The following is a 23,830-nucleotide window of genomic DNA, read 5'->3' on the forward strand; positions in this document are numbered from 1 at the left end:
TAGGACTTATTGATCACTTTTTATTCATTTTTAAATGATATAAAAAGTGACCAAAAATGCACTATTTTGGACTTTGGAATTTTTTTGTGCGCACGCCATTGACCGAGCGGTTTAATTAATGATATATTTTTATAATTCGGACATTTCCGCACGCGGTGATACCACATATGTTTATTTTAATTTTTATTTACACTGTGTTTTTTTTTTTATTGGAAAAGGGGGGTGATTCAAACTTTTAATAGGGGAGGAGTTAAATGATCTTTATTCACTTTTTTTTTTCACTTTTTTTTTGCAGTGTTATAGGTCCCATAGGGACCTATAACACTGCACACACTGATCTTCTATGTTGATCACTGGTTTCTCATAAGAAACCAGTGATCAACGATTCTGCCGGATGACTGCTCATGCCTGGATCTCAGGCACTGAGCAGTCATTCGGCGATCGGACAGCGAGGAGGCAGGTAGGGGCCCTCCCGCTGTCCTGTCAGCTGTTCGGGATGCCGCGATTAGCCGCGGCTATCCCGAACAGCCCGACTGAGCTAGCCGGGAACTTTCACTTTCACTTTTAGCCGCGCGGCTCAGCTTTGAGCGCGCGGCTAAAGGGTTAATAGCGCGCGGCGCCGCGATCGGCGCTGCGCGCTATTAGAGGCGGGTCCCGGCTTCACTATGACGCCGGGCCCGCCATGATATGACGCGGGGTTACTGTGTAACCCCGCGTTATATCAGAAGAGCAGGACCAAGGACGTACCGGTACGTCCTTGGTCCTTAAGGGGTTAAAGAAAAATTTCGGACGGATCCGAAAAAGAAGTGATCGGTGTGCCATACATCTGGACGGCGTGGTGGAAACAAACTTGTTCGAAGGCTAGCCGGATTGAGGGGGGTTTAAGGACGAAAAAAAAACCTCTCGCCGAAGTAAGTAAAATTGCGCTTGTAAAGTTGAAAAGTGGCTGCATATGAATATCGATCCTGTCCGCTCTCCTATATTTGTTTTTGTGTTTCTTCCGTACTCAGGAGAAATTGCACTAAAAATTGTGGGGGGCTTTTTCTCCTTTTACCCCTTATGTAAAGGAAAAGTTGGGGGCTACACCAGCCTGTTAGTGTAAAAAAATAAAAAAATGTACACTAACATGCTGGTGTTGCCCCATACTTATTTTCACAAGCGGTAAAAGGAAAAAAAGACCCCCAAAATTTGTAACGCAAGTTCTCCTGAGTACGGAAATACCCCATATGTGGGCGTAAAATGCTCTGCGGATGCACAACAAGGCACCATGTACATTTGAGGCCTAAATTGGTGATTTGCACAGGGGTAGCTGATTTTACAGCAGTTGTGACATAAACGCAAAAAAATAAATACCCCCTGTGACATTTTGGAAACTACACCCCTCACGGAATGTGACAAGGGGTATAGTGCGCCTTAACACCCCACAGGTGTTTGACAAATTTTCATTAAAGTGGGATGGGAAAATAAAAAAATTACTAAAATGCCGGTGTTACGCAAAATTTTTCATTTTCACAAGGGAAAATAGGAAAAAAGCCCCCCAAAATTTGTAACCCCATCTCTTCTGAGTAAGAACATACCCCATATGTGAATGTAATGTGCTCTGTGGGCGAACTACAATGCTCAGAAGAGAAGGAGCGCCATTTGGATTTTGAAGAGAAAATTTGCCGGAATTAAAGGCCACGTATGTTTACAAAGCACCCATAGTGCCAGAACAATGGACCCCCGCCACATGTGACCCCATTTTGGAAACTACACCCCTCATGTAATGTAATAAGGGGTACAGTGAGAATTTACACCCCACAGGTGCCTGACAGATTTTTGGAACAGTGGTCCGTGAAAATGAAATATGTAATTTTTCATTTGCACAGCCCACTGTTCCAGACATCTGTCAAACGCCAGTGGGGTGTAAATACTCACTGCACCCCTTATTAAATTCTGTGAGGGGTGTAGTTTCCAAAATGGGGTCACATGTGGGGGGTCCACTGTTCTGGCACCACGGGGGGCTTTGTAAACACACATGGCCCCTGACTTTCCAAACGAATTCTCTTTCCAAAAGCTCAATGGCACTCCTCCTCTTCTGAGCATTGTAGTGTGCAAGCAGAGCACTTGACGTCCACACATGGGGTATTTCCATACTCAGAAGAAATGGGGTTACAAATTTTGGGGGTCATTTTGGGGGTAGTTTCCAAAATAGTATGCCACGTGGGTATTATTTGCTGTTCTGGCACCACATGGGCTTCCTTAATGCGACATGCCCCCAAAAAAACATTTCAGTAAAAGTTGCTTTCAAAAAGCCAAATGTGACTCCTCTTCTGAGCATTGTAGTTCACCAGCAGAGCATTTTATGTCCTAACATGGGGTATTTCCATACTCAGAAGAGATTGGGTTACAAATTTGGGGGGGGGGGGCATTTTCTCCCATTACCCTTTTCCATTTACACATCCGATTTTAACAAAAAGTTGTCAAACACCTGTGGGGTGTTAAGGCTAACTGGACCCCTTGTTACGTGCCTTGAGGGGTGTAGTTTCCAAAATGGTATGCCATGTCGGGTTTTCTGCTGTTCTGGCACCATAGGGGCTTTCTAAATGTGACATGCCCCCCAAAAACCATTTCAGAAAAATTCACTCTCCAAAATCCCATTGTCGCTCCTTCCCTTCGGAGCCCTCTACTGCACCCGCCGAACACTTGACATACACAAATGAGGTATTTCCTTACTCGAGAGAAATTGGGTTACAAATTTTGTGGGGCTTTTTCTCATATTACCACTTGTAAAAATTCAAAAACTGGGTCTACAAGAACATGCGAGTGTAAAAAAATGAGGTCATCGGTTAACGCACTAGTGTTCGGCATCCCGGTGTGGCGTGGAGCCGCTTTACCTGCATGTCCCAGTAATAAACACGAAGTTACTACAACGTGGTGAGTTGCCTGTACTTTCTTCTCTATTATATGGATTTGTATTCACCTCGTTACTACTATAGTACATGAGCACCACCACACGAAGATACGCTGTTAGCTAGAGTGTGAACATAGACCATTCAAGGGAGAGCATAGAGGGAGAGCAGTGCCAGCACTTCACTTTCTGTTTTGAAGCCTTGTAAAAAAAAAATGAAGATTTTGCATTTTCTCTTTCACTTTGCTGCTATTCCTGTGAAACGCCTAAAGGGTTAACACACTTACTGAATGTCATTTTGGATACTTTGTGGGGTGCAGTTTTTATAATTGGGTAATTTGTGGGGTATTTCTAATATGAAGGCCCTTCAAATCCACTTCAAAACTGAACTTGTCCCTGAAAAATTCCGATTTAGAAAATGTTGTGAAAAATTGGAAAATTGCTGCTGAACTTTGAAGCTCTCTGATGTCTTCCAAAAGTAAAAACATGTAAACTTTATGATGCAGTCATAAAGAAGACATATTGTATATGTGAATCAATGTATAATTTATTTGGAATATCTAAGCAGAGAGCTTCAAAGTAAAAAAATGCAAAATTTTCATCATCAAATTCTGAAATTTTTCACCAAGAAATTATACAAGTATCGACAAAATTTTACCACTAACAAAGTAGAATATGTCACGAAAAAACATTCTCGGAATCAGAATGAAAGGTAAAAGCATCCCAGAGTTATTAATGCTTGAAGTGACAGTGGTCAGATGTTCAAAAAATGGCCAGGTCCTTAACCCCTTAAGGACCCAGCCATTTTACACCTCAGGACCCGGCCTTTTTTTGCACATCTGACCACTGTCACTTTAAACATTAATAACTCTGGGATGCTTTTAGTTATCATTCTGATTCCGAGATTGTTTTTTACGTGACATATTCTACTTTAACATAGTGGTAAAATTTTGTGGTAACTTGCATCCTTTCTTGGTGAAAAATCCCCAAATTTTATGAAAAATTTGAAAATTTTGCATTTTTCTAACTTTGAAGCTCTCTGCTTGTAAGGAAAATGGATATTCCGAATAATTTTTTTTTTTATTCACATATACAATATGTCTACTTTATATTTGCATCATAAAGTTGACATGTTTTTACTTTTGGAAGACACCAGAGGGCTTCAAAGTTCAGCAGCAATTTTCCAATTTTTCACAAAATTTCCAAACTCACAATTTTTCATGGACCAGTTCAGGTTTGAAGTGGATTTGAAGGGTCTTCATTTTAGAAATACCCCACAAATGACCCCATTATAAAAACTGCACCCCCCAAAGTCTTGAAAATGACATTCAGTCCGCGTTTTAACCCTTTAGGTGTTTCACAGGAATAACAGCAAAGTGAAGGAGAAAATTCACAATCTCCATTTTTTACACTCGCATGTTCTTGTAGACCCAATTTTTGAATTTTTACAAGGGGAAAAAGGAGAAAATGTATACTTATATTTGTAGCCCAATTTCTCTCGAGTAAGCACATACCTCATATGTCTATGTAAAGTGTTCGGCGGGCGCAGTAGAGGGCTCAGAAGCGAAGGAGCGACAAGGGGATTTTGGAGAGTACGTTTTTTTTTAAATGGTTTTTGGGGGGCATGTTGCATTTAGGAAGCCCCTATGGTGCCAGAACAGCAAAAATCCCCCACATGGCATACCATTTTGGAAACTAGACCCCTTGAGGTACGTAACAAGGAATAAAGTGAGCCTTAATACCCCACAGGTGTTTCACGACTTTTGCATATGTAAAAAAATTTAAAAAAAATTTCACTAAAATGTGTGTTTCCCCCCAAATTTCACATTTTTGCAAGGGTTAATAGCAGAAAATACCCCCCAAACATTGTAACCCCATCTCTTCTGAGTATGAAGGTACCCCATAAGTTGACCTGAGGTGTACTATGGGTGAACTACAATGCTCAGAAGAGAAGGAGTCATATATGAGAGCAAATTTTGCTCGGGGGCATGTCGCATTTAGGAAGCCCCTATGGTGCCAGGACAGCAAAAAAAAAAACACATGGCATACCATTTTGGAAACTAGACCCCTCGGGGAACGTAACAAGAAATAAAGTGAGCCTTAATACCCCACAGGGGTTTCACGACTTTTGCATACGTAAAAAAAAAATAAAAAAAAATCACTAAAAGGTGTGTTTCCCCCCAAATTTCACATTTTTGCAAGGGTTAATAGCAGAAAATACCCCCCAAAATTTGTAACCACATCTCTTCTGAGTATGGAGGTACCCCAAAAGTTGACCTGAAGTGCACTACGGGCGAACTACAATGCTCAGAAGAGAAGGAGTCATATTTGGCTTTTTGAGAGCAAATTTTGCTCGGGGGGCATGTCGCATTTAGGAAGCCCCTATGGTGCCAGGACAGCAAAATAACCCCCACATGGCATACCATTTTGGAAACTAGACCCCTTGAGGAACGTAAGAAGGCGTAAAGTGAGCATTTACCCCCCACTGGTGTCTGTCATATCTTTGAAACAGTGGGCTGTACAACATTTTTAATTTGCACAGCCCACTGTTCCAAAGATCCGTCAGACACCTGTGGGGGGTAAATTCTCACTGCACCCCTCATTACATTCCGTGAGGGGTGTAGTTTCCGAAATGGGGTCACATGTGGGGTTTTTTTTTTTTTTTTGCATTTGTCAAAACCGCTGTAACAATCAGCCACCCCTGTGCAAATCACCTCAAATGTACATGGCGCACTCTCCCTTCTGGGCCTTGTTGTGCGCCCCCAGAGCAGTTTGTGCCCACATATGGGGTATCTCCGTACTCGGGAGAAATTGCATTACAAATTTTGGGGGCTTTTTTCCCCTTTACCTCTTGTCAAAATGAAAAGTATAGGGCAACACCAGCATGTTAGTGTAAAAAGTTTATTTTTTTTACACTAACATGCTGGTGTAGACCCCAACTTCACCTTTTCATAAGGGGTGAAAGGAGAAAAAGCCCCCCAAGATTTGTTAGTCAATTTCTCCCGAGTACGGCGATACCCCATATGTGACCCTAAACTGTTGCCCTGAAATACGACAGGGCTCCAAAGTGAGAGCGCCATGCGCATTTGAGGCCTGAATTAGGGATTTGCATAGGGGTGGACATAGGGGTATTCTACGCCAGTGATTCCCAAACAGGGTGCCTCCAGCTGTTGCAAAACTCCCAGCATGCCTGGACAGTCAACGGTTGTCCGGCAATACTGGGAGTTGTTGTTTTGCAACAACTGGAGGCTCCATTTTGGAAAGAGTGGCGTACCAGGTGTTTTTCATTTTTATTGGGGAGGGAGGGGGGCTGTGTAGGGGTATGTGTATATGTAGTGTTTTTTACTTTTTATTTTATTTTGTGTAAGTGTAGTGTAGTGTTTTTAGGGTACAGTCACACGGGCGGGGGGTTACAGCGAGTTTGAGCTGCCGCGCAAAATTTGCTGCATTGCAAACTTGCAGCCCGATACTCACTGTAAGCCGCCTGCCCATGTGAGTGTACCCTGTACATTCACAGGGGGGGACCTCCAGCTGTTGCAAAACTACTACTCCCAGCATGCCTGAGAATGTTTGGGAGTTGTGGTTTTGCAACAGCTGGAGGCACACGGGTTGGGAAACACTGAGTTAGGAAACAATGTTTCCCAACCAGTGTGCCTCCAGCTGTTGCAAAACCACAACTCCCAAACATTCTCAGGCATGCTGGGAGTAGTAGTTCGGCAACATCTTTAGAGCCAGATGTTGCCGAACTACAACTCCCAGCATGCTTGGAGTTGTAGTTTTGCAACATCTGGAGGACTAGTTTGCAGACCACTAATACAGTGGTTCCCAATCTGTGCACTTCCAGATGTTGCAAAACTACAACTCCCAGTATGCCAAAACTGTCCAGGCATGCTGGGAGTTGTAGTTCTGCAACATCTGAAGGGCCAGATGTTACAGAACTACAACTCCCAGCATGCCTGGACAGTAAGGGCATGCTGAGGATGTGTAGTTTTGCAACATCTGGAAGGGCACAGTGGTCCAAAAACTGTGGACCTCCAGATGTTGCAAAACTGCAACTCCCAGCATGCCCAGACGCCAAGGGCTGTCTGGGCATGCTGGGAGTTGTAGTTTACAGGGTCCTATTACAGCAATGCATGTCGCTTTACGGCGACGTGCATTGCTGTAAAGGGCCCGACCACGGCTGAAGATCAACTCACCTGTCGCCGCCGCCGCCATCTTCACCGCCGGGATCCGGGTCTTCAGGAACGCGGTAAGTACCGGGGCCGGGCCCCAGCACTCCCCCGTCCCCCGCCGCGTCCTCCGGTCTTCCTCCCGTCCTGTCCCGACTTTCAGGGGCCGGGCAGGACGGGAGGAAGTAACCGCCCCCCCTCCTGCGATTGGTCGGTTCACTAACCGACAGATCGCAGGGGATCGGAGGAGGTGGCAGGCTTGCCACCTCGCTCCGATACTTCAGCATGGTCCTGGCTGTCTGTGACAGCCGGGATCATGCGAAATTACCGGGCGGTCGGGTCCCAGAGACCCGATCAGCCCGGTATCGCCGCAGATCGCAAGGGCGATTTCCCTTGCGATTTGCGGCGATCGCCGACATGGGGGGCCTACATGGCCCCCCTCGGCGTTTGCCCTGGATGCCTGCTGAAGGATTTCAGCAGGCATCCAGTTCCGATCTCTGCCCGGCGAGCGGCAGAGACCGGAAAACGCCAGGACGTACGGGGACGTCCTGGGTCTTTAAGGCCCAGGGTGCGAGGACGTCCCCGTACGTCCTGGGTCCTTAAGAGGTTAAAGGGGTATTCCAGGCAAAAACTTTTTTTTATATATCAACTGACTCCGGAAAGTTAAACAGATTTGTAAATTACTTCTATTAAAAAATCTTAATCCTTCCAATAGTTATTAGCTTCTGAAGTTGAGTTGCTGTTTTCTGTCTAACTATTTTCTGATGACTCACGTCCTGGGAGCTGTCCAGCTCCTATGGGGATATTCTCCCATCATGCAAGGGATATTCTCCCATCATGCAAGGGATATTCTCCCATCATGCACAGCTCCCGTGACGTGACATCATCATTGAGCAGTTAGACAGAAAACTTCAGAAGCTAATAACTATTGGAAGGATTAAGATTTTTTAATAGAAGTAATTTACAAATCTGTTTAACTTTCCGGAGCCAGTTGATATATAAAAAAAAGTTTTTGCCTGGAATACCCCTTTAAGGTATATTTGGGCTGGGTCCTTAACCTGTTAAGGACCAAGGGCGTAAACTTACGCCCCCAGTCCCGCTCCCGTGATATAACGCGGGGTTACACGGTAACCCCGCATCATTTCACGGCGGGCTCGGCGTCATAGTGAAGCTGGGACCCGCCGCTAATAGCGCACGTGCCGTGCCCTATTAACCCTTTAGCTGTGCACTCAAAGCTGAGCCACGCGGTTAAAAGTGAAAGTAAAATGTGCCGGTTAGCTCAGGGAGCTGTTCGGGATCGCCGCGGTATAATAACGGCATCCCGAACAGCTGTACTTCAGGAGGAAGGTCTCTTACCTTCCTTCCTGCAGTCCGATCGCCGAATGAATGCTTCAAGCTTGAGATCCAGGCTTGAGAATTCAATCGCCGAAAACACTGATTGATGCATTCCTATGGAGATGCATCAATCAGTGGTAAAGATCAGTACATGCAATGTTATAGCCCCCCCTGGGGACTATAATATGGCATAAGAAAAGTGTAAAAAAATCATTAAGCCTTTCAATGATCCCTTCCCCTAATATAAGTTTGAATCACGTGGCATTTCCAAGAATAAAAAAAAAACTGTGTAAATAAAAATAAACATATGTGGTATCGCCGTGTGCCGAAATTTCCGAATTATAAAAATATACCGCTTTTTAAACCGCATGTTCAATGGCGTACGCGCAAAAAAATTCCAAAGTCCAAAATAGCGTATTTTTGGTCACTTTTTATATCATGGAAAGATGAATAAAAAGCGATCAAAAAGTTTGATCAATGCAAAAATGGTACCGACAAAAACTTCAGATCACGGCGCAAAAAATGAGCCCTCATAGCCCCCTGAACATGTAAAATTAAAAAAGTTATAGGGCTCAGAAAATGACAATTTTAAACATATAAATTTTCCTGCATGTATTTATGATTTTTTTTTCAGTAGTAATACAAAATCAAATCTATACAAGTAGGGTATCATTTTAACCGTATGGACCTAGAGAATAAAGGAAAGGTGTAATTTTTAACGGGAAATGTACTACGTAGAAACGGAAGCCCCCAAGAGTTACAAAATGGCATTTTTGTTTTCAATTTTGTCGCATAATGATTTTTTTTCCCGTTTCGCCGTAGATTTTTGGGTACAATGACTGATGTCATTACAAAGTAGAATTGGTGGCGCCGTAATACAGATTTTTAGGTGCAAAATTGAAAGAGTTATGATTTTTTTTTTAAAGGTAAGGAGGAAAAAACAAAAGTGCAAAAAACGAAAAACGACTGGTCCTTAAGGGCAACACGTTTCACAGCACAGCATACCTGGTTGTCGAGCACCCGTGTATACTGTCCACATCTTGGAGTTCTACTGTGATTTTATCCACGCCTAGGAGGATTAGCTACAGTGCCATGGGTTGCAAACTTCTTGATAATGTTGCGCACTGTGGACAAAGGCAAATTTACATTTGTGCAGATGGACTTGAAAACCAAAATTGTGATAAAATATGAACAATCCCAAGGTTACAAGTCCTCAGACAGTTCAATTCTCCTCTTTCTGTGGTCCATGCCTAGTGTTTGCATTGTGTATCTGTGTGCGCCACACTAAGTGAACAGTTCTTTTTTAGCTGCTTTCAGGTGTGATTTCTATATTGCCCACACCTGTAACTTGCCCCAGGTGAGTTTAAAGGAGCATCACATGCTTGAAATAATCTCATTTTTTCACAATTTTGAAAGGGTGCCAATAATTTTGTCCAGCCCATATTTGGAGTTTGGTGTGACATTATATCCAATTTGCTTTCCCCCCCCCCCCCTTTTTTGGTTTAGTTCCAATACACACAAAGGGAATAAACGTGTATAGCAAAACATGTGTTACTGCAATCCTTTTCTGTGAGAAATACTTCATTTTCTAGAAAAATTTCAGGGGTGTCAACATTTACGGCCATGACTGTATGTAATTACCTTGTTCCTTGATTGTGCCCTGTTTCCCTTGACTAAATATCAATATAATATTGTTTACAAAATAATAAAAACACCATATTGGTGAAGTCGTATTCTAAGAAGCTTATTTTTTTTTTATAAGCCTGAAATAACTGAGCAAGTGTTCAGTGTAATTCTCAAGACTTAATGTTTATCTTCCAATCATCAAACCGACCTGACCTCTGGGGACACAGAAGAGCCCTGAACATCATTTAATACCAAAGTAGCTTTCCTTTATCTGCTGGAGTGAATCTCAACCTGGGGCCTACTGTTCTCCAATGATAAGAAATCAACTCAATGGTGGAGAATAATGAAGTGTTTCAGAAGCATGCAGTAGCATGGCGTCCAGAACATAAAAACAGCAAAGACACGCAGAAATAGCAATTTAGCATTACTATAGACATTTGCATTCATTAGCTGGCACAAAAAAAAAAAACAATTTAGGACATACAGTCATGGCCGTAAATGTTGGCACCCCTGATTTATTTTTATTTTTTAAAAATGAAGTATTTCTCACAGAAAAGGATTGCAGTAACACATGTTTATTCCCCATGTGTGTATTGGAACTAAACCAAAAAAGGGAAGAAAAAAAGCTAATTGGACATAATGTCAAACCAAACTCCAAAAATGGGCTGGACAAAATTATTGGCACTCTTTTAAAATTGTGGAAAAATAAGATTGTTTCAAGCATGTGATGCTCCTTTAAACGCACCTAGGGCAAGTGACAGGTGTGGGCAGTATAAAAATCACACCTCAAAGCAGATAAAAAGGAGAAAAGTTCACTTATTCTTTGCATTGTGTGTCTGTGTGTGCCAGACTAAGCATGGACAATAGAAAGAGGAGAAGAGCCCTGTCTGAGGACTTGAGGACCAAGATTTGGGAAAAATATCAACAATCTCAAGGTTACAAGTCATCTCCAGAAATCTAGATTTGCCTTTGTCCACAGTGCGCAACATCATAAAGAAATTTGCAACCCATGGCACTGTAGCTCATCTCTCTGGGTATGGACTGAAGAGAAAAAAATAATGAAAGGTGTCAATGCAGGATAGTCCAGATGGTGGATAAGCAGCCCCAAACAAGTTCAAAAGATATTAAAGCTGTCCTGTAGGCTCAGGGAGCATCAGTGTCAGTGCAAACTATTGATCAATATTTAAAGGAAACAAAACGTTATGGCAGGAGACCCAGGAGGACCCCACTGCTGGCACAGACATAAAAAGAAAGACTACATTTTGCCAAAATGAACTTGGAGTAAGCCAAAATCCTTCTGGGAAATCATCTTGTGGACAGATCAGACCAAGATAGAGCTTTCTGGTAAAGCACATAATTCTACTGTTTACCGAAAATGGAATGAGGCCTACAAAAAAAAAACACATTACCTACAGTGAAATATGGTGGAGGTTCAATTATGTTTTGGGGTTGTTTTGCTGCCTCTGGGGATCAGATTTATCAAACTGTGAGAGAAAAAGTGGAGTGATTTTTCCACAGCAACCAATCACAGCTCAGCTAATGAGCTCTGGTAAAGTGAAAGCTGAACTGTGATTGGTCGCTGTGGAAAAATCACTCCACTTTTTCTCTCACACAGTTTGATAAATCTGTGCCTTGAATGTGTGGAAGGCATCAAGAAATCTGAGGATTACCAATGGATTTTGGGTCGCACTGTACAGCCCAGTGTCAGAAAGCTGGGTTTGCATCTGAAATCTTGGGTCTTCCAGCAGGACAATGACCCCAAACATACGTCAAAAAGCACCCAGAAATGGATGGCAACAAAGCACTGGAGAGTTATGAAGTGGCCAGCAATGAGTCCAGATCTAAATCCTATTGAACACCTGTGGAGAGATCTTAAAATTCTTGTTGGGAAAAGGGACCCTTCCAACAAGAGAGACCTCGAGCAGTTTGCAAAGGAAGAGTGGTCTAACATTCCGGCTGAGAGGTGAAGAAGCTTATTGATGGTTATAGGAAGCAACGGATTTCAGTTATTTTTTCCAAAGGGTGTTCAACCAAATATTAAGTTGAGGGTGCCAATCATTTTGTCCAGCCCATTTTTGGAGTTTGGTGTGACATTATGTCCAATTAACAGAAATATATAGAAAAAGACAGAGGAGACACAATGCGCATCTAAGCGTAGTAAAAAATATATATATATAGATAATCTGAGTGTAAAAGAAAATAATTAAATGAAATTAAAAATGGATGTCGGCTCCAAGGAGGGGGGGGGAGCAGCCGTTTCCAGATTGGTGTTTTAGGTTGATATGTTAGGTTTGCTCACCTTTCTGTGTTGTACCGTGGGCACAACACCAGTAGACGCTTGTTTCCCACTATTCTGGGGGACACAGATTGGAGGAGTGCAGCCGGCACTAGACCCGTTCTCACCGGCGGAGGACGGTCACAGGAATGGAAGAATATCGGTCCCGTGGTCCCGAGAAAAAAGAGAAGTGCTTCTGTGGGCGCTCACCTCCGTCACAGATATAGTCCGTCACAGGTATGTGGATGTTTCCGAGAACTTGGTAAAATAAAACCGCTTGGACACGGATGTATTTGGAAAATAAAAAGAAGGTTTATTCCTTCAGCATGCAATACAGCAACGTGTTTCGAGGGGCAGGGACCCCCTCTTCATCAGGCTATCTCATATAGCCTGATGAAGAGGGGGTCCCCGCCCCTCGAAACGCGTTGCTGTATTGCATGCTGAAGGAATAAACCTTTTTATTTTCCAAATACATCCGTGTCCAAGCGGTTTTATTTGACCAAGTTCACGGAAACATCCACATACCTGTGATGGACTATATCTGTGACGGAGGCGAGCGCCCACAGAAGCACTTCTCTTTTTTCTCGGGACCACGGGACCGATATTCTTCCATTATGTCCAATTAGCTTTTTAGCCTCCTTTTTTGGTTTAGTTCCAATACACACAAAGGGAATAAACATGTGTATAGCAAAAACATGTGTCACTGCAATCCTTTTCTGTGAGAAATTCGTCATTTTCTAGAAAAAATTCATGGGTGCCAACAATTACGGCCATGACTGTATTACATCTTTTTATACTTCTAAGTACAGTGGTCCCTTAACATACGATGGTAATTCGTTCCAAGCGACCCATCGTTTGTCGTATGTTGAGGGATCCGTGCAATGTAAAGTATAGGAAGCTGTACTTACCTGTCCCCGCCGCTCCGCACCAGGTCCTCACCGCTCCCGATGCTGTTCCAGGGGCTCCCGATGCTGTCCCGCTGCTCCGGTGTCTTCTTCGCGATCCTCCGGTGTCTTGCGCATCTTCTGCAGGGTCCGGGCCTCGCTTTCTGGTGACGTTATTACGTTGCTGCACCGGCGTGGCATGCGTAGTGACGTAATAACGACACTGGAAAGCAAGGCCCGGACCCTGGAGAAGATGCGCAAGACACCGGAGGATCGCGAAGTGGACCCGGAGCATCGGGAATAGGTAAGTGAACCTGCTGGGGCACATTACACTGCTATCCGACAGCAGCTTAAGCATTTTGCGCTGTCGGATAGCAGTTAATGCGATGGCCCCGACATATAAAAGCATCGTATGTCGATGCTGACATCGACATGCGATGGCCTCTGAGAGGCCATCGTATGTCGATTTTATCATATGTCGGGGCCATCGTAGGTCGGGGGGTTACTGTATATAAAATGGAAAACTGGATCCAACATCATAAGATATGCTTTAACCCCCTTAACGACGCAGGACGGGACCCGTGGATAATGTTGGACATCACCGTTAGCGGTGATGCCCGGTATTAACCCTTCAGACGCAGTGATCAAAGTTGACCGCCGAGACTGAAGTGAAACCGGAACAATCCCGGCAGCTCAGTTGGGCTTTTTGGGACCGCCGTGGTGAAATCTCGGCATCCCGAAAAGCTTGCAGGACACGAGGAGGATCCCTACCTGCCTCCTATGTGTCCGATCGCCGAATGACTGCTCTGTGCCTGAGATCCAGGCAGGAGCAGTCGAGCGGCGATAAACACTGATCAATGCCATGTTAATGCATGGCAGTGATCAGTATAGGTAATCAGTGTGTGCAATGTTATAGCCCCCTATGGGCTATAACACTGCAAAAAAAAAAAAAAAAAAAGTTTAAATAAAGTGTTAATAAATGTGATTTAACCCCTTCCCTAATAAAAGTCAGAATCACCCACGTTTTCCCATTAAATAAAAAATAAAATGTAAATAAAAAATATAAACATATGTAGTATCGCCGCATGCATAAATGTCCGCAGGGTCAATGGCGTACAAGTAAAAAAATTCAAAAGTTCAAAATAGCCTATTTTTGGTCACTTTTTATACCATAAAAAAAAAAAAAAGTGATCAAAACAAAAATGGTACCGATAAAAACGTCAGATCACGGTGCAAAAAATGGGCCCTCATACGTACCCATATACGGAAAAATAAAAAACTTTATAGGGGTCAGAGGAGGACATTTTTAATTGTATACATTTTCCTGCATGTAGTTATGAATTTTTCCAGAAGTATGACAAAATCAATCCTATATAAGTAGGGTATCATTTTAACTGTATGGACCTACAGAATAATGATAAAGGTGTCATTTTTACCGAAAAATGCACTGCGTAGAAACAGAAGCCCCCAAAATGTACAAAATGGCATTTCTTCAATTTTGTCGCACAATTATATATTTTTTTTCCATTTCGCCGTGGATTTTTAGGTAAAATTACTAATGTCACTGCAAAGTAGAATTTGTGGCACAAAAAATAAGCCCCAATATGGATTTTTAGGTGCAAAATTTAAAGGGTTATGATTTTTTTTAAATAAGGAGGAAAAAACGGAAGTGTAAAAACGGAAAAACTGAGTCCTTAAGGGGTTAACCCCTTAAGGACAATGGACGTACTCCAAGCCCCCGTTTCCGAGTCCTTAAGGACCGAGGACGTAGGAGTACGTCCTGTCCATTCCCGGCCCCCCGCCGCTAGCCGGAGGGGAGCCGGTGCCCGATGCCTGCTGAAATCGTTCAGCAGGCATCGCGGCATATCGCCCAGGGGGGTCATTATGCCCCCCCCATGTCAGCGATGGCCGCAGATCGCTGAACAATTCAGTCCAGCGATCTGCGGCGATTCCAGGTCAATCGGGTCTCCAGTGACCCGGTGACCCGGAATTACTGGCTGATCGGGGCAGTCAGAGACGGCCCCGAACAGCCAGAGCCTGCACTGGTGCCACCTCACGATCGCCCTGATTCGTCGGCCGGATTCCCGGCCGACCAATCAGGGCGCCTGCTGCGGGTGTCACTCCCGCACCCGCTCCGCCCCTCTTCCGGAGGACGTGAGCGGGTGCGGGAAGACGACCCCGGGTGCTGGGGACCCCGATCCCCGGCGTTAATGTTGGGATCGGGGCCCCAGGAGCGACGACGGCGGCGGCGGCGGGACTGACCTGCAGCGTCGATCAGCAGCAGCAGGAGGTGAGTGACAGCCTCCTGCTGTTGCTTAGCAACAGCTCCCAGCATGCAAAAAGGGCATGCTGGGAGCTGTAGTTATGCAACAGGAGGAGGCAGACCACCACAACTCCCAGCATTCCCTTATGGGCATGCTGGGACTTGTAGTTTTGCAACAGCTGGAGGCACATTCTTTCTATGGAAAAGTGTACCTTCAGCTGTTGTGTAACTACAACTCCCAGCTTGCACAAACAGCTAAAGTGCATGCTGGGAGTTGTAGTGGTGCATCTGCTGGTTGCATAACTACAACTCCCAGCATGCCCGTTGGCTGTCGGTGACTGCTGAGAGTTGAAGTTTTGCAACAGCTGAAGGCACACTGAGTTAAGTAGCAAACCAGTGTGTCTCCAGCTGTTGCATAACTACAATCCCCAGCCAAAGTAGTATGCCTCCCGCTGTTGCATAACTACAACACCCAGCATGCCCTTCCGCTGTCCGTACATGCTGGGGGTTGTAGCTTTTGCAACAGCTGAAGGCACACTGGTTGCAAAACACTGAGTTTGTTGCCAAACTCTGTGTTTCACAACCAGTGTGCCTCCAGCTGTTGCAAAACTACAACTCCCAGCATGCACTGATAGACCGTACATGCTGGGAGTTGTAGTTTTGCAACAGCTGGATGTTCCCCCCCCCCTAATGTGAATGTACAGGGTACACTCACATGGGCGGAGGATTACAGTAAGTATCCGGCTGCAAGTTTGAGCTGCAGCAAATTTTCTGCTGCAGCTCAAACTGCCAGCGAGAAACTACTGTGAACCCCCGCCCGTGCGACTGTACCCTAAAAACACTACACTAACACAAAATAAAATAAAAAGTAAAAAACACTACATATACACATACCCCTACACAGCCCCCCTCCCCAATAAAAATGAAAAACGTCTGGTACGCCACTGTTTCCAAAACGGAGCCTCCAGCTGTTGCAAAACTACAACTCCCAGCATGCACTTATAGACCCTACATGCTGGGAGTTGTAGTTTTGCAACAGCTGGATGTTTCTCCCCCCTCCAATGTGAACGTACAGGGTACACTCACATGGGCGGAGGATTACAGTAAATATCCGGCTGCAAGTTTGAGCTGCAGCAAATTTTCTGCTGCAGCTCAAACTGCCAGCGAGAAACTACTGTGAACCCCCCGCCCGTGCGACTGTACCCTAAAAACACTACACTAACACAAAATAAAATAAAAAGTAAAAAACACTACATATACACATACCCCTACACAGCCCCCCTCCCCAATAAAAATGAAAAACGTCTGGTACGCCACTGTTTCCAAAACGGAGCCTCCAGCTGTTGCAAAACTACAACTCCCAGCATGCACTTATAGACCCTACATGCTGGGAGTTGTAGTTTTGCAACAGCTGGATGTTTCTCCCCCCTCCAATGTGAACGTACAGGGTACACTCACATGGGCGGAGGATTACAGTAAATATCCGGCTGCAAGTTTGAGCTGCGGTAAATTTTCTGCCGCAGCTCAAACTGCCAGCGAGAAACTACTGTGAACCCCCCGCCCGTGCGACTGTACCATAAAAACACTACACTACACTAACACAAAATAAAAAGTAAAAAACACTACATATACACATTCCCCTACACAGCCCCCCTCCCCAATAAAAATGAAAAATGCCTGGTACACCACTGTTTCCAAAACGGAGCCTCCAGCTGTTGCAAAACAACTACTCCCAGTATTACCAGACAGCCACTGACTGTCCAGGCATGCTGGGACTTTTACAACAGCTGGAGGCACCCTGTTTGGGAATCACTGGCGTAGAATACCCCTATGTCCACCCCTATGCAAGTCCCTAATTTAGGCCTCAAATGCGCATGGCGCTCTCACTTTGGAGCCCTGTTGTATTTCAAGGCAACAGTTTAGGGCCACATATGGGGTATCGCCGTACTCGGGAGAAATTGTGTTACAAATTTTGGGAGGTATTTTCTGCTATTACCCTTTTTAAAAATGTAAAATTTTTGGCAAACCAAGCATTTTAGGTCAAAATTTTTTTTTTTTTTACATATGCAAAAGTTGTGAATCACCTGTGGGGTATTAAGGTTCACATTACCCCTTGTTACGTTCCCCGAGGGGTCTAGTTTCCAAAATGGTATGCCATGTGTTTTTTTTTTTGCGGTTCTGGCACCATAGGGGCTTCCTAAATGCGGCATGCCCCCAGAGCAAAATTTGCTTTCAAAAAGCCAAATGTGACTCCTTCTCTTCTGAGACCTGTAGTGCGCCAGCAGAGCACTTTTCACCCCCATATGGGGTGTTTTCTGAATCGGGAGAAATTGGGCTTCAAATTTTGGGGGGTATTTTCTGCTATTATCCTTTTTAAAAATGTAAAATTTTGGGGAAACCAAGCATTTTAGGTAAAACATTTTTTTTTTTTTACATATGCAAAAGTCGTGAATCACCTGTAGGGTATTAAGGTTCACTTTATCCCTTGTTACGTTCCCCGAGGGGTCTAGTTTCCAAAATGGTATGCCATGTGTTTTTTTTTTTCTGTCCTGGCACCATAGGGGCTTCCTAAAGGTGACATGCCCCCCAAAAACCATTTGTCGCTCCTTCCCTTCTGAGCCCTCTACTGCACCCGCTGAACAATTAACATAGACATATGAGGTATGTGCTTACTCGAGAGAAATTGGGTTTCAAATACAAGTAAAAATTTTCTCCTTTCTACCAATTGCAAAAATTCAAAAATTGGGTCTACAAGAACATGCGAGTGTAAAAAATGAAGATTGTGAATTTTCTCCTTTACTTTTCTGCTATTCCTGTGAAACACCTAAAGGGTTAATACACTTATTGAATGTCATTTTGAATACTTTGGGGGGTGCAGTTTTTATAATGGGGTAATTTATGGGGTATTTCTAATACGAAGACCCTTCAAATCCACTTCAAACCTGAACTGGTCCATGAAAAATAGCGAGTTTGAAAATTTTGTGAAAAATTTCCAAATTGCTGCTGAACTTTGAAGCCCTCTGGTGTCTACCAAAAGTAAAAACTCAATTTTATGATGCAAACATAAAGTAGACATATTGTATATGTGAACCCAAAAATGTTTTATTTTGAATATCCATTTTCCTTACAAGCAGAGAGCTTCAAAGTTAGAAAAATGCTAAATTTTCATTTTTTTCATCAAATTTTGGGATTTTTCACCAAGAAAGGATGCAAGTTACCATAAAATTTTACCACTAAGTTAAAGTAGAATATGTCACGAAAAAACAATCTCGGAATCAGAATGATAACTAAAAGCATCCCAGAGTTATTAATGTTTAAAGTGACAGTGGTCTGAATTGCAAAAAACGCTCCGGTCCTTAAGGTGTAAAATGGCCTGGTCCTTAAGGGGTTAAAGATTCCCAAAAAATGAATATTTCTCATAAGCTTTAAAAAATAAAACAACTACAGTGGTCCCTCAACATACGATGGTAATCCGTTCCAAACGGACCATCGTTTGTTGAAACCATCGTATTTTAAGGGGTTCGTGCAATGTAAAGTATAGGACAGTGGTCTACAACCTGCGGACCTCCAGATGTTGCAAAACTACAACACCCAGCATGCCCGGACAGCCAACGGCTGTCCGGGCATGCTGGGAGTTGTAGTTTTGCAACATTTGAAGGTCCGCAGGTTGAAGACTACTGGTAGAGGAAGTTGTACTCACCTGTCCCCGCTGCTCCGGACAGTCACCGCTCGTCACCGCTGCCCGGGATGTCGACTTCCATCACTGTCGCCGCATCCACAGGGTGTCCCCGACGCTCCGGCAAGGCCTCTGCTTCACCGGCATCCTCGCTCTCCTTAGCCGCTCTACGTCGCTACGCACGCCGCTCCTATTGGATGACGGGACGGCGTGCGCAGCGACGTGACGACGACGATGGAGAGCGCCGACGATGCAGGGGTTCCCGAAGAGGACGCTCCGGAGCCCAGAGGACAGGTAAGTGATCGTCAGCGGACCACACGGGGCACCGTAAATGGCTATACGGTGGCAGCTGAAGAAGTCTGCGCTGCCGGATAGCCGTTTATGCGATGGCCCCCACATACAAAAGCTTCGTATGTTGATGCTGTTGAGAGGCCATCGTATGTTGAAATTATCGTATGTCGGGGCCATCGTAGGTCGGGGGGGGGGGGGGGGTGGGTCACTGTAACTTGGTGAAGAATAGTATCTCGTTTTCAATTTAAGTGATCCAAAATGGATGTATTTGCTGACATTGGGTGGTGTCGGATTAAAGTCCACAACCAATGGGGAGTGATTGGCTACCACAAAACCACATGCCTATGCACATGCTGAGACACTAGACCAGATAAGAACAACCCAGGCTTGTGAGTTTCTTCCAGACAAGAAATAAGCATATTCCTTGACAGAAGATGGTAGCACCACATCATGCACCCACTTCATCCCAAAAAATCTATATATATATAATAAAAAAAAATGAATGAGTTGGAAGTTAGTTGGGGAAGATTAAGATGATCACTTGTGCGGAATTAAATCAGGTAAACATAGAAAATTGCAGTTCCACGTATAGATTACTATAGCTTGCAAATGATGCAGCTTCTTACAGCACAGACATCAATGCTGCTGGAAGACCGCATCCACACAAGTTGTATTGGCTTGTTATCCATACATACGCGGATTAATACATATTTACTTGTCCAGGACTGTTTGTATAATTTCAAGCTGCCAACTTGACTGCATGCAGTTTTTACTAGATCCAGAATTTTTTAAGGAATTTAGTAGTGGATGACTGAAGAAGCTTCTCCTTAAGGCATTTTTGGTTGAATGTCATGTGCACATTCATAGAAGAATATTAGGCTAAATTTACAGGCATCCCCTATAACTTATGTTTTAAGACATTTAATCCAATGGTAATGCGATACAAATCAAGGAAAGTTAGCATGCTTTGTGAGCACTGTAGTTATAGGTATGAAAAATCATGACTGCTTAGTAGTACAAGGATAGTTGTCTGGAAATCACTGGGTGCAACAGAAGAGACTGTTTTGATTCAAAATTGAAAAATATACACAGTGCTGCGTAATATCTGTAATACTTATTTAAAGCACACATACAATAAAACATACAAATCATTGTTCAAGACAGCAATGTTTTATTAGCCATATATAAAATTTAGCAAATGTCAATTTATTTATTTTTATAAATTAAAAGTGTCAGTAGTTTGGAAGAAAAAAAAATGCCATATGCAAAAAAAACAATATATATATATTTATATCATACCACAAGAACCAAATCACGTACTGTAAAATAGATGAATATAATTGCAACTCTGTGGAGAGACTAGCAGTACAATAGTGGCATTTCTATTGGCATCAGTTTTTTTTAGTGCATAGTTTTCAGTTTTAGATGCATGTTTTTATATATTTTACATACCAGAAACAAGTAAATTAGTAACACTTTGAGCTTGAAGATTCGTTTAACATGCCAATCCTTCCTGAACCATAAATTAAAAATCCATCTGCTTTTAAACTTCATATTTTTAACTTACAGTAAAAAGTCTTTTGAACAGATTATGGAAATACTACATTAGGAATATACATGTGATAGGTCTTCATCATCACTTAGATCGGAATCATCGTCTTCCACTTCAATAACAGATTTCTTTCCTTTACAGCAGGAAACTATGAATCCAATAATGAAAACCTGCAACAAACATGACAGGACTTAGGGGGAAAGTCTAAACCAAAGAATATGGTCTTAAAAACCCCAAAACCCATTTTGTCCATTAGGATCATATAAGATTAGGTCTAGGTCAGTGTTCAGGAATGTTTGTATCTTATCCCTAAGCAAGGGGCTAAGATCTAATAGTTGTTCAACTCCCCTCATAGAAGTTCTTTTGAGTATACTTCTGAAGACTTTGTGCTATCCCAGTGGTCTCCAGTTTTGATGTTTCTGTTTTCCTTATTACATCTTGTCATAAAGATGAAGCAGAGTTAAACTGTTCAATGTATGATTTGCTGTATGCTAAATATCTCATTAGGTTTACATTTAGTGTTACGGAAAACCTCTGTTTATTGAGCCACATTCTACCAAACAGTTTTTCTGCATTGTTAAATTTGTTCCGTTTCTGCTTATTCATGACCGCTGGTCAGAAGAGCGCTCAGTAGGCACAAGCATTCACGTGACCAGCGACCATGAATATTCAAATCCACCCGGCGGGCCTACCTCCAGCGCGCAATTCAGCGCATATAGAAGCCGATCTTTAGAGGGACAGAGTGCCGGACTAAAGGTAAGTATATTATTCAGAGACCCCATATTGGTCTCCTGTTCACCCGCACTATAACCTGGTGTATTGGGTTTAGTGTTGGTGAACAGGATAACCGTTATCCTTTAACATGTACCACCAGGTGAAAATACACTGAAAACGCCAAATTAGTTTACCTTTAGAATACAAAGATAAAAAAGTGTGTAGATAACATAAATAATTGGTACTTACCCCAATAAACACCCAGTTGCCAAAATAATAAATAGTGCCAAAGAACCAAAACTTATGCAGAAACAAGTATGTTCGAGTAATCGTACATTGATCTGGAAAAGAAACAAAAAGGTGTCATGTTAATGAAATGTCCATTATCAACACTAACTTATTGAATATCTATTGGACAATGAGGGCTTTATTTTTTTAGAGACCAATACGGTACAATGTTCATAACAAAATGCCTAAACTTTCCTTAAAATGTAGAGATAATAGAACAAACTTTTTCATATAAAAGTACTGTATACAGATGTAGCCAACGTCAAACTGTTGGAGTGGTGCACTATACTTTGCTCATTGTTTTCAGTAGGCGATCACCTAATGCATTTTGGTACTTGAGCAGTGATTCATACAGTATGGTATGCATTGCAGCTCATGTCACATTTGTGGGGGATAAGTACAAGAACTAACCTGGCACTTACTTTACATAACACACGCTGTAGGCCAGTGCCCAAAAGAAATGCAGACCCATGTCACTTCTGAGTGACACTGCATACAGTAATACCCAACTAGGGTATTATGGTGCGGGAGCCCTTCTCCAGAGATGCCACATGCTAGGCATGCCTGCTAAAAGTACCTTCGACTGCCAGAACGGAGCCTGTGTAATTAACCTTAGTAGGATGGAAAGCGTTTTGATAACTGCTGACTGAACATATACGTGTGTGTTAGATGGTAACTAAAATATGAACCAAGACAAAATAGGACAGTAGCAATGTACACATTATTCTAGAAATCATATTAATGTGGCATGTGTTAAAAATAGTTCCTTGTACAGTGTCCGCATTAAGATTAACCCAGTGAGGCTGGTGTCACACTTTGCAGTTTTTGAGCCAAAACCAGAGTTGGATTTGGCAAAAGAAGTAGCAGAATTCCATTATATATATATCTCATTTCCTTTTCAATCCACCATTGGCTTTGGCTCAAAAGACAAAATTAAAAAACTGTGTGTAAATCCACCCTGAATCTGATGGGATTCTGAGACTGGAATGACACCTGAGTCTGACTGATCAGTAAAGAACATCAGACTTCCTTATGTTTGGATTCTGAAGGTCAGCATATACATTGTATCTAATATACGTGAGAAGAGAAGTGAACAGTTAATATCAGACCTCTTAAAAAGGGAACCGGTCATCAGTTTTTAACTGCACTAACTGGTTTATACAGGAAGAAGAGCGGGTGACACTGATGACAATCATTATTACCAGTCCCCGCTCTGTGTCTCCATCCTTGCGATGGTTCTTTGGTGTATGTAAATGACCTGCTTGGTGCACAGGAGATAGGGAAAATAGACCATAGATTCCAGGCGCTGCCAACTCAAAACATCAGTCAAGAGGTTTCTTGTAAAAAAATCCAGGCTAGGATCACTTTTATTATGACAAAAATAATAAAACCATATAGATGACAAGTTTTGAGGGTAACCCCCTCTTCCTCAGATCAGCATAAGGATACAGCAGTTTACAGCACATTTAAATGCAGTGTGAACTGGTGCCAAATGAGATGTGGGAGTGGCCCAGTGGTCAAAGATCATTGTATTCCATAGCAGGTAACACAAAGAACAAGTATACAGTACAATAATCGCAAGGGATTACATATAGAATAAGATACAGTACATTAACAATCAGCAGGAAGTCCAAACAACTTTCTTCAGCTAGAAGGATTGCCGATTCCAATTCATTCATGAGCGCTCAGCAGCGCTGTAGAACCACCACCCGCTGTAGTTGCTACAGACGCGTTGCTAAGTGGCCGAGGTCATGTGTTGCGGCCTGGCCAATGGGAGGGAGGAAGATATGATCTCACCCTGGGAGTGCTCAGCTATGAGTGTGGGCACCCAGAAGTGGCCCTGCAGCAGTAGTGAAACCCATACAAT

General features: G+C 43.1%; 1 protein-coding gene across 1 annotated transcript in view; it reads right to left on the reverse strand.

Moving 5' to 3' along the window:
• Positions 1–20,563: 20,563 nt before the first annotated feature.
• Positions 20,564–23,830, reverse strand: part of LMBRD1 (LMBR1 domain containing 1) — a gene marked incomplete in the record, with an annotated part of 250,015 nt that continues 246,748 nt past the window's right edge. The window contains 2 exon segments of the mRNA XM_056565826.1: positions 20,564–21,131; positions 21,925–22,016. Coding sequence (XP_056421801.1) covers positions 21,015–21,131; positions 21,925–22,016 — 209 coding nt within the window.

This window comes from Hyla sarda, chromosome 3 (genome assembly GCF_029499605.1).
Source record: "Hyla sarda isolate aHylSar1 chromosome 3, aHylSar1.hap1, whole genome shotgun sequence".
NCBI lineage: Eukaryota > Metazoa > Chordata > Amphibia > Anura > Hylidae > Hyla > Hyla sarda.